The sequence below is a fragment of the Myotis myotis genome, unplaced genomic scaffold (genome assembly GCF_014108235.1).
Source record: "Myotis myotis isolate mMyoMyo1 unplaced genomic scaffold, mMyoMyo1.p scaffold_m19_p_1, whole genome shotgun sequence".
NCBI classification, from domain to species: domain Eukaryota; kingdom Metazoa; phylum Chordata; class Mammalia; order Chiroptera; family Vespertilionidae; genus Myotis; species Myotis myotis.
Genome location: NW_023416313.1, coordinates 172421016 through 172438695, shown reverse-complemented (window position 1 = coordinate 172438695; position 17680 = coordinate 172421016). Strand labels below are relative to the sequence as shown.

The 17680-nt window shown below is 43.9% G+C and overlaps 1 protein-coding gene across 5 annotated transcripts in view; it reads left to right on the top strand.

The window, feature by feature from the left end:
* The first annotated feature begins 15711 nt into the window (after positions 1 to 15711).
* The window catches only part of RFX7 (regulatory factor X7), a 133140-nt gene continuing 131171 nt past the window's right edge, over positions 15712 to 17680 (top strand). For 2 of the 5 annotated variants that reach the window (XM_036302290.1, XM_036302308.1), the window contains exons 1-2: positions 15712 to 16126; positions 16315 to 16483. In XM_036302290.1, coding sequence (XP_036158183.1) covers positions 16317 to 16483 — 167 coding nt within the window. In that variant the 5' untranslated portion in view covers positions 15712 to 16126; positions 16315 to 16316. Of the gene's footprint in view, positions 16127 to 16311; positions 16484 to 17680 lie in introns of those variants that run through there. The other 3 variants (XM_036302300.1, XM_036302316.1, XM_036302333.1) reach the window with 3 other exon arrangements.

Sequence of the window (17680 nt, the reverse complement as noted above, 5' to 3'; positions counted from 1 at the left end):
AAAGAGAAGTCACAACACCAAAGCCACTCTTTGGCCTGAGGGTTTTTATCATTCCTGGAAAACTTGAATTTGGTTTTGGCAAACCTGCAGGGTATTGGGGACACATGTCAAATCCCAAGTGGGAGGTGGGGTGTCTCATAGGAAATTTACCCAAATTAAACTGAGGCCCCAAAAAGCTATACTCTCAGGGTACAGATAAAACAAGTACATCTGCTCTCCACCTACTTCCAGGGGACTATAAAAACATTGTTTCGATGCTGATAGGGGGAGGAGGAGGAGGAGGAAGAGGAGGAAAAAAAGAAGAAATTAAAAACTTCTCTAAGAATTTGTGATTACACAGCGTACCCTTCCACAAACGTGAGCCTGGATTTACTAGTATATCACCTAGTCCAGAAAAATACTCTCTGGAGAAGCTACTGTGGTAGGCTGAATCACCCCTCCTCCCCCAAAACAAAAGATGTCCATGTTCAAACCTGTCACCTGTGAATATGTTACCTTACTTGGGAAAAGGGACATTGCAGATGTAATTAAGAATCTTGAGATGGGGAGAGTATCCCAGATTATCCAGGTGGGCCCAATGGAATCACAGGTTCTTATTCGAGGGAGGCAGGAGGATCAAAGGCAGAAGTCAGTCATGGTAACTGAAGCAGATGCAAAGAAAGGGCCATGAGCCAAAGAATGCAGGCAGCCTCTAGAAACTGAGAAAAGAAAGGAAACGGTTCTGGTAGATTAAAAGCACACATTGTTGCTTTCTCTTTCTCACTGGTTGTTTAGCATTTTTGCAATTTTATGAATAAGAAGGGTTAGTAATATCTTTTTTATGATTTGAGAGAAGTATCTTAGAATGAGAGAACATCAGTATTTAAAGGGTAGGTAATCTCTAAATATGGCAGAAATGCCTTTTGTTATAAATGAAAAACAATTGATATTCTCATACATAAAAGCAGTGTCCTGTGAATTTGATTAGCATGAACCCATATCATCTCACCATCCCTGAGTGAATCACATTCCTCAACCTGTAGTTCTTAGGAGTGGGTATTGTTTAGGGGAAGAGGTATAAATTGTAATAGCCAAAAAGCTGACTGCAAGCAGTTAGCCACAGCAACTCTCACTACAGATTCCTAGGTCAGAGACCGTATTTTCAAGTGTAAAAAAATATTATCTAATTACTTTATTATATAGATACTATAGATTTCTTTTGCTTTCCAGTTATTTATTTATTTTTATCTGAGAGAGAGAGAGAGAGAGAGAGAGAAATATTGATCTGTTGCCTCCAGCACACACTCCAATCAGGGATTGAACTCAAAGCCTGGGCATGTGCCCTGACCAGGAACGGAACCCACAACCTTTTGGTGCATGGGACAACGCTCCAAACAACTGAGCCACACTGGCCAGGACACTTTTCGGTTATTTTGACTACTGAGTGTTTGAACCTATATGCTAACCTCTGTTAACGAATACAGTTTAGGGAATTGTCTTTTCATTTGCCTTAAAAGGATTCTATTTTTCTCTTTCCCATTCTATGACACAAACATATTTTAAGGCATATCAGGCATTTAAAAGCCCATATATTCAGAAATACCAGCACTTTTACAATGTTCAAGGTAATATGCAAGCAACTCATGTCACTCAACCTCTTCAATACAATATTTCTAACACACACACACACACCTTTCTTACCAATAATTAAAACACACACACACACTCACACACACACACACACACACACACACACAATAATCTGGAGTACCTCTCAACTCAAAAGGAAGGATCTTAAACCCATTAAGTCCCTCCTAAGCTATAAATGCCAACTTTGCTTGGGTTTCTTGTTTAATTCACTTACTGATGCCAGAACACTAATCTTTGGTTGAAGTTACTTTAGTAGATCTATGTCAGGCATTAGTTATTCATCTGGCTTTAAAATAACATTGGTTTTTCTAATTAATGCTCACTTTTAGGAATAAAATCTAGGTTGAGAATTTAAATGATTCAGCCAGGGACTGACAGATGTGGAAACTATTCCCAGCTCCAATGATTGTTATGTCCCTCTTTAGATAACTTTCTTCAAGACATCAATTCTCTGAAATTAAAAATATCCTGTTAGAGTTATGTTCTCTTGTATCTTTGTGTGGATGAGATTTCCTTTTCTTATAAATCTGTTTGAAAATGAATAGAATAGGCATAAGCTTGCCTTTATTTGTAGCAACCACATTCATACATTATTTTACTTGGCTCGTGTAATTTATTCCTTACGCACAGAAATTATATCTGCCATTACCCCTCCAATCTTTGCCTTTGGATAGAATGTTCAAAAGATAGGGGGAGGGTTATCCCTCTGGTAAAATTATCCTGCATGAGAATATATATATTTTTCAAGGTTTACACAATGTGAGAGTTTAACAATTAAATAAATTTCATCTTCATTTCCCTGACACCAAAGTCTCTTCCCACAAGACCAGCTAAAGTTGTTAGCAAGAATCGTAGGGGAGCCGGGCTGGCGTGGCTCAGTGGTTGAGCATTGACCTATGAACAAGGATGTCATGGTGCAATGTCCTGGTCAGGGCACATGCCCGTATTGTGGGCTCAATCCTCCAGCAGGGGTTTGCAGGAAGCAGCTGATCAATGATTCTTTCTCATCACTGATATTTCTCTCTCCCTCTCCCTCTCCCTTCCTCTCTGAAATCAATAAAAATATATTAAAGAAAAGAGAATCATAGGGGAAAAATGTCTCCAAATTATCACTCCATCCTTATAGTCATACCACATCTTCTACTTTACTGTACAAAAACTTAATATTTCTGAGATGTTTGCTTAATATAATTCTGTTAAGAGAAATGTTGTGACATTTGAAACTAAGGCAACAAGATGTGTACATATCTTTTAAGAGTAACACCAAAGCACTAATGGCTCTATCCAATAATTACTTAACTAAGTACAAGATTTTACTTATGCTTGACTTAGTATTTACTCTTGATTAAGTACTATGTTCTGTGAAATTTGGTTTTAACTTTAGATTCCTTTCTTGAAGTAAAGGTAAACCCAATAGTTATAGTTTCCTCTGTTACTGGTAAGACATGCACAGGGTTTCCCCCTCCCCTTAAATTTATATATGGGGAGCATTATCTCAATCCCCTGAGAATTTGCTTCCCAGAAATTGTCAGTATGGCTCAAATAAACTCACAAAAATTCTTAAAAAAAAAATTATATATGTGTGTGTGTGTGTGTGTTATGACACCAGCTAATGGGCCGACCAGCTGGTAGTTATGATGCGCACTGGCCACCAGGGGGCAGATGCTCAACGCAGGAGGGGAAACCACAAGCATGGAATATTGAACAGACTGATGAATCTCAGAGGGAATGGAGGAGGGGGGAGGGAAGGAAGAAATTAACCAAAGATTTTAAACGCCTACTAGAGGCCCCGTGGGTCCCTTGGCCTGGCCTGCGGGGATCGGGCCAAAACCACTCTTCGACATTCCCCAAGAGGTCTTGGATTGTGAGAGGGCGCAGGCCAGGCCGAGGGACCCCACTGGTAAATGAATCCACACACTGGGCCTCATATATATATTGAGTGGCCAGATTATTATGACCACCTGATGTTTGTAGGCAAATTAGCCGTACACTGCATCATATGAGATATGGAAGCCGAAGGCCTGTTCAAACACCTTTGCTGTCTGCAGTTACCAAGATAAAACGTCTCCAATTCGCACAGGAACACAAGGATTGGACAGTCAAGCATTGGGAAAAAGTCATGTGGTCTGATGAATCATGTTTCCAGTTGCATCATGCAGATGGCAGAGTAAGAATTTGGCGGAAATAGCATGAAAGGATGCATCCCACATGCATGAGTACAGCCCTTCAAGCTGGTGGGGGCAGTGTTATGGTTTGGGGCATGTTTTCCTGGCATGATTTGTGTGGAACAACGTCTGAATAGCACAACATACCTAAGTATAGTTGCTGATCAAGTTCATCCTATCATGTTGATGGGGTTTCCCAATGGAGATGGCTTCTTCCAACAAGACAATGTGCCATGCCATGGTGCTCGTATTGTGCAGGAGTGGTTTCAAGAACATGAGGGAGACTTTACCTTGCTTATGTGGCTCCCACAATCACCAGATCTCAATCCAATTGAGCATTTGTGGGATGAAGTTAAAAGAGCCATCAGGCAGCTGGTTCCACAACCATCAAATCTCACAGAACTGGGCAGTGCTATTCATCAGGCATGGTGCCAGATTCCTTGCATCACTTTTCAACATCTTGTGGAGTCAATGCCAAGAATAATCGTTGCAGTATTGAAGGCAAAAGGTGGCCCAACGAAGTACTGATGGGATGGTCATAATAATCTGGCCACCCAGTATATATATATATCCCACGTTCCAAGGCTGTTAACTCGTGTTGTTTACCCATATCTTCAGAAAAAAATCACTTCTACTGTCGTGGTAAACAACCTGCTTCCATATTTATAATGGTCTGGCCCAGTGGTCGGCAAACTCATTAGTCAACAGAGCCAAATATCAACAGTACAACGATTGAAATTTCTTTTGAGAGCCAAATTTTTTAAACTTAGACTATATAGGTAGGTACACTGTTATTAACTTAATTAGGGTACTCCTAAGGCTTAGGAAGAGCCACACTCAAGGTGCCAAAGAGCCACATGTGGCTCGCGAGCCGCAGTTTGCCGACCACGGGTCTGGCCCTCTAGCAACTTCAGCACGAAATTATAGCTGATTTGCCTACAAATGTCAGGTGGTCACAATAATCTGGCCACTCAGTGTATATATGTAAGGGGTAGAGTTTAACAGATGGTATAAGGCCAATGTTCCAAGTGAAACAATTAGAAAAAAATGAATGTGACAAAAATCATATTTTTTAATGCATCAGAGTGATGTGGAGACAAAAAGGACTGGATAATATTCCAGAGAGGAGAGAACCTTTTCTAATAAGTTTATTCTGGCAAGCAATTTTCTTTCCTGAGAAAATTGGCTAATTCTGGCCTTGGATTAAGGATTGGATTTATGGCAGATAAAGGGACTTCTAACATGGGTGAAAGAAAGGAGGTGGATCTTTGGGTAGTTGCAGAGGCTGGCATGACAGATTGGAAATTTGAGGAGCCCATACAAATGCTAATCAAAAGAAAGCTAGCTGAAGTGGCAATATTAATATCAGAAGACTGGACTTCAGAACAGGAATACTTCCTGGGATAAAGAGGAAAATTACATAATGACAAAGATATCAATTAACCAAGAATACACACACACATAAAAGTGCACATGTACTAACAACAGATCTTCAGAATACCTGAAGCAAAATATGGTAGAGTTGAAAAAATAAAGACAAATTCGAAATTATGGGTGGCAATTTCAACATGCTTCTCTCTGTGATTAGTAAAACAATTACATCAAGGCCTGTCCAGGTAGCTCAGTTGGTTGAAGTGTCATCCCCATACACCAAGGTTGTGTATTTGATCCCCAGTCATATATAAGAAACAACCAATGAATGCATCAGTAAGAGGAATAGCCCTAGCTGGTTTGGCTCAGTGGACTGAAGGGTCCCAGGTTCGATTCTGAGTCAAGGGCACATGTCAGCGGTGTTGTGGGCTCAATCCCCAGTAGGGGGCATGCAGGAGGCAGCCGATCAATGATTCTCTCTCATCATTGATATCTCTCTCTCTCTCTCTCTCTCTCTCTCTCTCTCTCTCTTCCATCCTCTCTGAAATCAATAAAAGTATATATTAAAAAAAGAAAACTAAAAGTGATAGACTGGAAGAAAAATATTTGAAAAACACATCTGTAGAGTGAGATGATAATGAAAGCAAGCTCTCAGGATTACTGTAATAATAAAATGAGATAATCCATGTAGATCATTTAGTACAATGCTGATTAAAAGAAATGTTTAATAAATTTTAGGTATTGCTATTTCTAAATAACTGAAATTTTATTTCAAATTTCTATTAAAGTTATTCAAAGTTAATGATATTTAAAGGAGTGTTTTTTAATTTCTAAGTTTATAAAAATTGTATATCTGTGTTTAGTCCAAATTTTATTGCAGTGTGATCAAAGAATGTGACCGGAATGATTTCTTTTCTGGGAATTTATTAACGTTTTCTTTGTTTTTTAGCAGCTAGTTCATGTTGCATGTATGTTTGAAGAGATTGTGCATTCACTGTTTATTGCATAAAAGTCCTTTACACCTATTCAATCACGCTTCCTTTTATTTTAAGTAATATTTTAAATCCTTACTTGACAATATGTTTATGGACTTTAGAGAGAGGAAAGGAGGGGGAGTGAGAGAGAGAGAAACATCTATGTGAGAAACATTGATTGATTGCCTCTTGTATGCACCTCAACAGGGACTGAACCCATAACCTAGGTATGTACCCTGACTGGGAATTGAACCTACAACCTTTTGGTGTATGGGATGACAGTCAACCAACTAAGCCATACCAGCTATGGCCAATCAAGCTTCTTTATTGTGTTATTCAAATCCTCTCTGCCCATATTTTTTTTCTACCTGATCTGACAATTTCTGAGGTATTTTGAAGTCTTCCAGAATGGTTTGTATTTTATTTTTCTCTTTATTGTTGAAAGTTTTACAGATGCCCCCTTTTTTTTTCTCTCCATTGACCCCTTCTAGTCAGCAGCTGCCCCCTGCTCCAGGCCTTCACCACACTATTGTCTGTGCCCATGGGTTATGCAGCTATGCATATACATTCTTTGGTTAATCTCTTCCTACCTACCCACCCACCCATCTCTGAGATTTGACAGTCTATTCCATGCTTATATGTCTCTGAATCTATTTTGTTCATCAGTTTATTTTGTTCTCAATGTTCCACATATGAATGAGATCATGTGATACTTGTCTTTCTCTAACTGGCTTATTTCACTTAGCATAACACTCTCCAGGGCACTCTATGCTGTCTCAAAGGGTAAAAGATCCTTCTTTTTTTTAAAAAAAATATATTTTATTGATTTTTTACAGAGAAGAAGGGAGAGGGATAGAGAGTTAGAAACATCGATGAGAGAGAAACATCGATCAGCTGCCTCCTGCACACTCTCCACTGGGTATGTGCCCGCAACCAAGGTACATGCCCCCGACCGGAACCGAACCTGGGACCCTTGAGTCTGCAGGCCGACGCTCTATCCACTGAGCCAAACCGGTTAGGGCGATCCTTCTTTTTTTTACAGCTGCATAATATTCCATGGTGTAAATGTACCACAGTTTTTTTATCCACTTATCTACTGATGGGCATTTGGGCTATTTTCATATTTTAGTTATTGTAAATTGTGCTGCTATGAACATGCAAAAAAATGAAACTAGACCACCAACTTATACCATATACAAGAATAAACTCCAAATAGGTAAAAGACTTAAATGTAAGTTGTGAAATCATAAAAATCCTAGAAGAAACCATAGGCAGCAACATTTCAGACATCTCTTGTAGCAATATGTTTGCCGATACATCTCCTATGGCAAGGGAAACAAAGGAGAGACTAAACAAATGGGATTACATTAAAATGAAAAACTTCTGCACAGCAAAAGAAACCATCAACAAAATGAAAAAGGAGCCCACTGTATGGGAGAACATATTTGTCGATGATACATCTCATAAAGGGTTAACATCCAAAATATAGAAGGAACTCATACAATTTAACTAAAGAAAGACAAACAATCCAATTAAAAAATGGGCAAAGGACCAAAATAGATACTTCTCCAAAGGGGATATAGAGATGGCCAAGAGACATATGAAAAAATGCTCAATGTCACTAATAATCAGAGATGCAAATTAAAACCACAATGAGATATCACCTCATACCTGCTCATGGGAGGACAACCAATCGATGTGTCTCTCTCACATCCATGTCTCTCTCTTTCTCTCTCTCAACCTTCCCCATCCCTTCCACTCTCTCGATAAATCAATGAAAAAAATATCCTCAGGTGAGGATTAACAAAACAAAACAAGAAAGAAAGAAACTGAGGCACAGAGAGGTGAAGAACTGGCCTGAGACTATAAAATTGGCAAGTGGTAAGGCTGGGATTTGAATCCTGGATTTATCTAAGCTCTGAAGCCCAGGGGATTTCCCTGAGAGTGAACCTCAAGCCTGGCCGACCCAAGAGTGTGGATCTGAATTCAGAAGAGAAACTGGAGGCTGAAGGGAGATCATTGCAGACTCTTCTCCTTAAAAGGAGTAGCTACAGTACCTTTAACACTGGAGAATTGTAGCACCAGATGTCAAGCTGAACAAAGTCAGCTGCTTGGGAAATTTCTGTAGACCCATGGAGACGTGTATTTTAACTATGAAGTAACTAAGTTCTCAGCTCCTGCACTATTATTATGGATAAGCTATTGAGTTTTCTTATTAACCCCTTTTGCTTTTTCTTACATTTTGCCTTTTCCCCCCTTGGCCCAAATAATTCCATAACTCCATTCCATAAACAAGTTATTGTTTGGCTTCTTTATGGTAGCGACTATGCTATATGTTGGAGATACACAGAACAGTACCAGGAGCCAGGGGTGGGAAGGGTAGACACAAGAATCTACAAGTATCATATAACGAGATAGTGTCTGACAGAAGACTATGGAAGTACTATAGGACCACAGAAAGGAGACAGCTAACTCAACCAGGTAGGTAGGTGTGGAGTGGGGAAAGGATGAGAGGAGACTTCTGAAAGGATGCAATTCTTCACATATGATTGAGCCCTTCAGATGATAAGGACCATAACTAAATGGGCAAGACTTTTCTGGAGGAAGAGAGATTCACGCTATAAAGTAAGGGAGCAGTGAAAGCCTCCTCCTGAGGGTCTGAGAACATAAATCAGTTACTAGAACTGCATTGGAACCTAAATGACCTCTAGTTCCCGCGTTCTCTTCAAGTCTATGAAGTCACTGTATGCATGTTTCTGGATTTCTGGGTGGTTACTCTGGATTTCCCAGAATAAGACCTGGCCAATGATCTGTTCTTACTGTGCCCCCTTCACTCTGGAGCGCCATCAGAAAAATCTACCCAGCTCCAATAGGCTATTGCTCCTACCATTACTAAGCAGCTACCCTGTCTTCTGTAAGCCTTTTCAGCTTTTCTTCTCGCAGTTTCTGCTTACTCATTGCCTCTACTGGATGCTGTTGTCTAACAGTTTCTGAGATCTGCCTTCTCTGTGTGTCAACTACTGTTCTTACTGCCAACTGCCTAACCCTTTCTCTTTATCATATTTACATTCTCCAAGAAAGAAATCATTTTGTTAATTAATTATTAACCTCTTCTTTGGGCAAAACGAGAGAGAGAGAGAGAGAGAGAGAGAGAGAGAGAGAGAGAGAGAGAGAGAGAGAGAGAGAATGTGACAGAAACATCAATTGATCAGTTGCCTTCTGTATGCACCCTGAATGGGGATCAAACCTGCAATCTGAGCACGTACCCTGACCAGAAATCGAACCCGAGACCTTTTGGTGAACCAGAGGACACTCCAAGCAACTGAGCCACACTGGTCAGGGCTCCAGTTTGGGGAATTTTTTTCTTTCTCTGCAATTTTACCTACCCACAACCCCCACTTCCTTCTCTCTCTCTCTCTCTCTCCCTTCTTCCCTCCCTCCTTCTCTTTCTCCCTTCCTTCCTCTCTCTTTTTCTCTTCTTTCTTCTTCTTTCTTTCTTTCTTCTTTCTTTCTTTCTTTCTTTCTTTCTTTCTTTCTTTCTTTTTCTTTCTTCTCTCTCTCTCTTCCTCTCTCTCCCCTCTCCCTCCCTCCCTCTTTCTCTCTTTTTCTTTCTTTCTTTCCCTTGCTCCCCAGATGCTCTTATCTCCTTAATCTCCTGGCAAAATCTCAAGGAGCAAGGAACCTGGAAGGCAGATTGCTGGGCACAACTCCAGGGATAATACTGACATCGCATTCTAAGGAGCTGAAGTCCAGGAGGTTTATTTAAAATATGACTGGTGCCCGCTGGAGTTGTCTAAGGGAGAGGCCCTGTCAGACAATTTCTTTATGCCTGGGAATGCTCCCTTGAAGCCTGTTTGGAATGAATGGGAGGGAGAATATAAGAACATAAACCAAATTACTAATCCAATAAATTATCCTGTCACATACTTATTTTTTTATTTGTCCCCTGTATTTGTACTTCACTTTAAAAGAGATATATCAGCTGATATGTCAATTAGGTTGCGAACATCTTGAAGATTAGAACACTACTGTGTTTACTACTTATTTTTAAATCTTTCTGAGGTCGCAGCAGGATAATTTGTACACAATAGGTACTAATAAGTGCCTTGAAATGAACTGAGGAATAACAGAATTTGACTAGGCTCTACCAGTTCAGACTGCACTGGTGCTGACTTCCTCATTGTCGGGCTCGAGGGCCTCTTCCTTGTCACATTTAGAGTTAGGCAAATATGCTTTTGCTTTACCTGCTTCTGTTCACAGCTGCTGCTGGCCTGAATTTCCGAGATATCAAATTTGTATTTGGGACCTTTCTAGCCGTAAGTCAAAATAAACACTTCTTTTAAAATTCAGACAGATGGCCGAAACCGGTTTGGCTCAGTGGATAGAGCATCGGCCTGCGGACTGAAGGGTCACAGGTTCGATTCCGGTCAAGGGCATGTACCTGGGTTGTGGGCACATCCCCAGGGGGTGTGCAGGAGGCAGCTGATCGATGTTTCTCTCTCTCATCGATGTTTCTAACTCTCTGTCTCTCTCCCTTCCTCTCTGTAAGAAATCAATAAAATATATTTAAAAAAAATAAAAAATAAAAAATAAAAAATAAAATTCAGACAGATGATATTAACTTGAACCTTCTTTAATAAAAGGAGAATTGTGGGTCACAACACAAACATGTATGTGGTTCTAACAACAGTGGAAAATTTCTAAGTGAAATCAAAGCAGTACCTGGCATTCATTTTCATAATATCTTTCACTTGAAGAGCCAAGTACATTGTGAGAACTTTATCCCGTTAAACCTCAGAGATAAGTAAAGGGACCTGAATGAATGGCTTGTATAGATAGGGCCACACAGCCAGGTAGTGACAGTGTTGTAAACAGCCTGCTGCCTTGCCTAGTTAGGCTACTTTGCCTGAACATACCACTGTTTCTTTGTGTTGTTTTAATATATTTTTATTGATTTCAGAGAGGAAGGGAGAGGGAGAGAGAGCTAGAAATGCCAATGATGAGAGAGAATCATTGATTGGCTGCCTCCTGCATGCCCCACACTGGGGATTGAGCCCCCAAACCCAGGCATTTGCCCTTAACCGGAATGGAACCCTGGACTCTTCAGTCCACAGGCCAACGCTCTATCCACAGAGCCCCACTGGCTGAGGCCCTCTTCTGTAATCTTACTTTCTCTTTTATTGGCCCTCTCCCCCATTCTCTCTCCTCACCCCTTCTAAAGCTATTAAAATAATGAAGACAAAATCATATTACAGCATTGAAACTTAATATATCAGCCCTTCTAGGAATACATACATTTTGAAAACCACCAGCTTAGACCAAAGAAATTAACCATTACTTTCTGGTATGAAGAAATATTTTTTTGAAGGTGGAAAGCCTTCCTTCCTCATTCCCTCATAAGTAATAATAACATGCTGGTGATTACATATTCCTCTTTCAGCTCCTAGGAAAAGTTTTCAATGAAAAAAAAAAAAAAAAAAAGCAGAGGAAGTAATGATGAAGGGGAAAGAGAAGGATAAAACATTTTGTTTTTATTTTTAAGGGGGAAAAACAGGAGAATAGAGTAAAACCTTATCTTTTCTGTATCTGTAAATGACCATAATCTGTGAAAATGAAATATACACTTTAAGCACTTAACCAATATGTATCACTGACAAAACCTATTTTAGGCCAAATCTTTTGTCAGAACAATCATCACTAATAACGTAGAGTAAGTCTGTAAAATGGTCTCTCTCCCCTTCTTTCCCTCTCCTATACGCTTCATTAAGGATCTGAGCACAGAGCTAACACTGGGCCATGCATCACTCACACATCCCATGTGACCTGTCACGACTTCACGCCAGTGCTCATGCTGCTCTTGACCTGAAATTCTCTTCCCTCAGTGCTCTGCCAAATGAACTTCTGTTCACCCAAGGAGACCCAGTTCAAATGCTAGCCAAGAGGCCTTCTCAAACAGCTCCTTTATCCTAAGCTGGACCAATATATCCCTCCACTATGTCTCCATAGCATTAGTAGACACAATTCTGTTTTAGAGCTCACCATCTTGTATAATAAATATATATTAATGTGTCTCTCTGCTCCAAAGAATGTAACCTACTACAAGTAGGGACCAGGTCTCTCTCTTTCTTGTTTTATATTTTCTGTGCCCAATACTATTATGCATGTTAAATGTAGGATACATGTATATGCTATAGTCTGGACAGTATAAAAAGTTTACAGTTTCATAAAGGAGACAAGGTTTACAGACATAGGAGAGGTATAATGTATTGGGCTAAGAAAATTAGATAACTACTGAATTCAACAAACATTTACTAAACACCTAGGAGTAAAGAATTATGCATGAGGGCTACTTAGGATAAATACATAGTCACTGCCTTTGAGGTGCTCACAACCCATCCACCTTATAGATTGCCTTTATAGGTATGTGTGCAGCACTCCTGTGGTTTAGATATCAATTTCCATGTTGTTCCTCATAACAACCCTGTGAGGTAGGTCATTATTTTCATTTTTATGGAGATGTAAACAGAGGGTTAGCATTCCCAAGTCTTCTGACTCCAAGACTGAAGTCTTTCTTCCCCACTACATCAGTGTTTCTCAAAATTTTCCATTTCTGATACACTTTTACAGGGAGGATAGACTTATACTCCCCAGGGTTGGGAAATATAAGCTCAAAATCTAATGTCTAATCTTAAAATTCATGCTTACTATAATATTTTCCATTATTTCTCACTGAGTCAAACTGAAGGTCTGAGAAAAATAAATCCTGTTGGTTCTGGGTCCTTGAAGGACCTTAGTACAAAGTTTCAACACCAGAGGGTGGCACTTACAATTTCAGAAGCACAGGGCTACGCTGCTACCTTTACTCAGGGTGTCTGGGTTTGGCTGAGTCCCAACACAAGATTGTGTAATTTCATTATGCTTTCTTTATGTTTCCAGTGGCATAATTGTATTTGCAGCCATCTCTGTAGACTGTAACAAAACGTACATTCCGCTCCCAGGTATTAAGTGAGCAGTGGGGGCTGTCCCTTTCCTCCCTGCGAGGGTTCTCATTCTGGCAATAAGATCTCTTCAGTCCAAACTGCCACCCCTCTCATTGCCAATCGAACCTGAAGGAGTCCCAGATGTCTCCTTCAACTACCTGCTGCTGGTCCTTGAAGGCCCCAAAGGCTAAACAATCCCCTTTTTTCAGCACTGCCGCTAGAGGGCAGCCCAGGGTTGCAGCTATGCTGAGCCCTCTAGTGGCTGCTGGGGTGACATGGTTCTTTCATGGAACCCATAAAAAACTCAAAAGTTGTACTCAGGAAGCCAGCCAAAGTGACACCCGGTAGCGAACTTTTAAAAAAAGTCTTGGTTCTCAGCTTCGTTTTTTTTAAAGGCCAGGTCTCAGATACATTACCTTTCTTGGATGAATCTCCCACTCCCTAGGATCTCCCCTTCCCAGGGTACGGCAATGTAGAGCCATCGTTCTCTCTGGGCCAGGTAAAAAATTAGAATCTGAGAGACTTGGCAACTTTCCCCAGTGCCCTTTTACTTCCTTCATCTCCCCCACGAATATAGAGCTTACACATACATTCAAGATTTTTCAGTATAACCATGGCTTGCAGGTTCTGCAATTAGACTTGCAGGCTTCAACTCCTGGCTCTTTCATTTACTAATTGGGTAACTTTAATAATGCTCTTTAACCTAAGCTTCTGTTTCATCTGTAAAATATGGAGACTAGCACCTGCCATATACAGTTTGAGGAGGAATAACTACGATAATGTATGAAAAGTGCTAGGTCTGGCACACTGAAAGTGCTCAACATGAGCTATTTTTATTCTTCGAAGCTTCTGTCTAGTGCACAGCAGGTCTATCAACTTGGTACAGAAAAATACTATCTTTACCTAGGACTCAGGGTACATATGCAAATGAATTCATAAACAACCTTTATTTCCCTAAAGTGGCCACCACGCTACAGGTTATGGAAAAGGGGGCCTGTTTGTGTGAAACAGTGCAAAGGGTATTCAGGGTGCAAAGGAATCCAAGAGGCCTGGAATCTGCATAGAGGAGCTGTGTTTTGCACACAGGTGTCCTCCCCGACTCTCCCCCCGCACCCCAACCCCACCATGTGCAAGCATTCAGGGTGAATCTGGGAGTGGCGTCCAAGTGCACAGTGGTGCAAAAGTAAGAGGGTTTCCGGCCAAGGAAGGGAACTGAGCTCTCCAAAGGCCAGGAACCCAAGCCAATCCGATGCCCCGCCCACCCGGAGTCGAAAAGGTGGCAGAGCCTCATGGCCCAAAGTCCAAGCACACAGCAGGGAAAGTGGCCAGGGGATCTTGTCAGGTAGAGAGACCTGATAGAAACTGTCAAAAAAAAAAAAAAAAGTGAAAAGCTGAAAAGCTCAGAACACCCACGGGCCCAGAGAAAGGTCAGTGTGAGCGCAGCAGCTGTTGCATCTGGTGCCAGGGGCCCTGGCTGTCGTCTTCTACACCCAGGCAGCGGAGGCCTCCCTGATCAGCCCCACCTAGGAAAGCCAAATCTGCGCTTAAAGGGGACTGGCTTGTTTCTGGTCGGGAATCTTGCTCTTGGTGGGCAAAGCTCTCTCTTACATATGCATGGAGGGCGGGGGGGAAGGGGGCAGAGAGTGCCACCGCGGGTTCCACTGGCTCCAAAGGAAGGGGCTGGCGGCCGCAGCCTGAGCCTCCATGTTGAGAGAACCACGCGCGCTTCTTTGCAGAGGCAGGCGGGGGCCTTGGCTGCCAGGGACCCCGACAAGCCGCGACTTGAGCTGTGCCTTCGAGCCTGGCTTGGCTTGAGAGCGGCACCGGGGAGGGCGGGCGATCCCGGCACGGGGGTGCGACGGGAGGCGAGGGGAACAGCATGGGCGAAGGCACGAAGGAAGAATGAATCTGCTGCGCGTGGAGAATGGCATGGAGACTCCCCTGATTGGCGCGGGGAGCGCCGGCGGGGGGATGGCGGCCGCGGTGATTGGACGGCTGAAGTGGGGCCAGATTTGGAGGGCTTCGCATGCCGGCCGAGGAGCACGCAGCCCCGCGCTCACCGGCGATTTCCGCTCCCGGCCGCATCCCCTACAAGGTGGTTAATCCCAACGGGTGTTTGCCTTCGGGGGCTTCGGAGAAGCCAGCGGCGTACGCGCTTACCTGCCCCGGTCCTCCTCACCGGCCCCGGGAGAAAGCCATCCTCCCGGGTGGAGGGGAGGGGAAGGGGGTCATGCGGATGCATTTGACTTTCCTGGCTTTGAAGATGGGGGAAAAGAAATCCCATTTCCACGCCAAACATTAAATTCGGTTTCTCCTCTCCCTCCTCCTCCTCCTCCCTCGGGCCCTCTTTCTCTCGCCAGCACCTCCCCCACGTTTTCCTGCCCCCTCCACCCGCGCGGCCAGTGGCCTCCTCGCCCGGCGGCGGCGGCGCGCGTTCCGGGCCCGCCTGGCCCGCGCCCGCCCTCCGCCCCCCGGGCGCCCCCCTCCCAGCCCCCCGCGCCCGCGCCGGGTCACCCGCACACGCGGGTCCACGCCCCCCCGCCCGGCCGAGCGGCCGGTGTTTTGCCGTCTGCGCCGGGCCGCAGTGCGGCTGCGCGCACGGGCTGCCTCCGGGCTGGCAGCGCAGCGGCGGCCGCGCGGCGGCGGGGCCGGGAGCGAGCGGCGGCGGCGGCTTGGGGAGTGGCGTGGAGCGGAGCCTGGGGCTGCAGCCGCGCGTGGCTCCCGGAGGAGGAAGCCCCAGGGGCAGGAAAGGAAGGCCGGGCCGTGAAGTCCCTGAGCAACCATTCTCCTTGGACCGGGGGGAGCCTCGCCCCCCCGACCTCGTCTTCTGACGCCCCCTCCTCACCCCCCCTAGCCGCGGCCGCTGACGAGAGGAGGCGGCGGCGGGGGGCTGAGGGGCGCCGCCATGCCTCTCCCGCGGTGAAGCGCCCCAGCCGTCAGGAGCTCCTCGGTCTCCCCGGTGATGTCCCCCAGGCGGCAGGCGAAAGCGACTCACTCGAGCCCTGGGGTAAAGGCCTAGCTTATCCAGCTTCCTTCCTCCTCCTCCTCCTCCTCCTCCTCCTCCTCCTCCTCCTCCTCCTCCTCCTCGTCCCCTCCCCCTCCTCCTCCTCTCCCCCTTCGACCTCCCCTCCCCGCCTCTCCCCTCACCCTTCCCCGCGCCCCCATCTCCCCTGCCTCCCTCCCACCCTCCAGCAGCGATGGCAGAGGAACAACAACAGCCGCCGCCGCCGCCGCCGCAGCCCGATGCCCATCAGCAGCCTCCCCCCAGCACCCCCAGCCCGGGGGTGGCTCTGCCAGCCCTGGTGCCGGGGCTGCCAGGGACAGAGGCCAGCGCCCTGCAACACGAGATCAAGAACTCCATCTGGTAAGAGGATCCACCATCGCGGGGTGCAGCAGCCCGGGCACATTTCTGCTGCAAAGGGGGTGGGGGCGGCGGCGGCGGGCGGGCGGGGAGCGGCGGGCGCCCTCGCTGAACGTGGGGGTCCAGGGTCAGATGCATATTCATGGGGCCTCGGGAGGGTGGGAGACGCGCCTCGGCTCCGGGTCTGCCGAGCCCCCCCAGGCGTGCACCCCCTCCTCCGCGGGGAGGGCAGATAAACAAATTATTTGTGGTTTTCACTTGAATACGGGTCGGAATTAAGTCATCTGGCGTGATGATAGCGTGAATTTGGGACCGAGGGATGGGAGATGTGTTTACTCCTTGTTGCAGTCGTACGGGGAGGAAGAAGTGTATGGTGAATTTTCACCAGACACCGTGCGTAAGAATATTCATAGGCAGCACGAAGCCTAACGTGCCTCTTCCTTTCAGTTGGTGTAGCTGCTGTTTCTGAATGTTTTTGCTTTCTTTATTCAGAGATTCAGTTTCTCTCCCAGGGAGTTCATTCTTTGCATTGATTGTCAAGAAAGGGCTTCTTTAGGATAAGGTATTTTTTAAAGGTGGTAGTTTACACTGTAAAATGTTGTGTGTGTTTTTTTAATTTAAAAAGATATCTTTAATTTAAAATAAATGTTTTACCAGCTCGTGTGTGTTTTTTAGAAACCATAGATAAAATACCCTTTGCTATTCCTTGTACGAGAATTTCCAATGTTTCCGCATTAGATTAAACTCTGAAAGACTGGTGCCAGCCTTTTAATAAGTACACCGAGTTAAGTCTGTCCTTCTAGAGCCATTGCAAATATTCTTTGAACATGAACTTGCATTTTTTAAAACTGACATTTTTTTAAAAAGTGTAGTGCTATTTTAAAAATGGAAAGCAATATTTGGAATTTGGTTTCAGAGACTACTTTTAATAGAACTTTTAAAATAGAATTGTGGTATAAAAAAGCTCTGATTTAAAAAATGAAATCTTGCACGTCCATCATTGAATATGACTACTAAAATATCAAAACTCCTTTTATATTGCAATTTAAAAAGAAATGTATCGTAAAATAACTGACATTGCAGTACAATATTTACACTTTTGAAAACAGTGACAATTTCTAAAATACAAAATTAAGGTTTGTTATATAGTAATTTCCATTTTTTTCTTGGTGTATATCCATATTGTCATGATGCTAATAT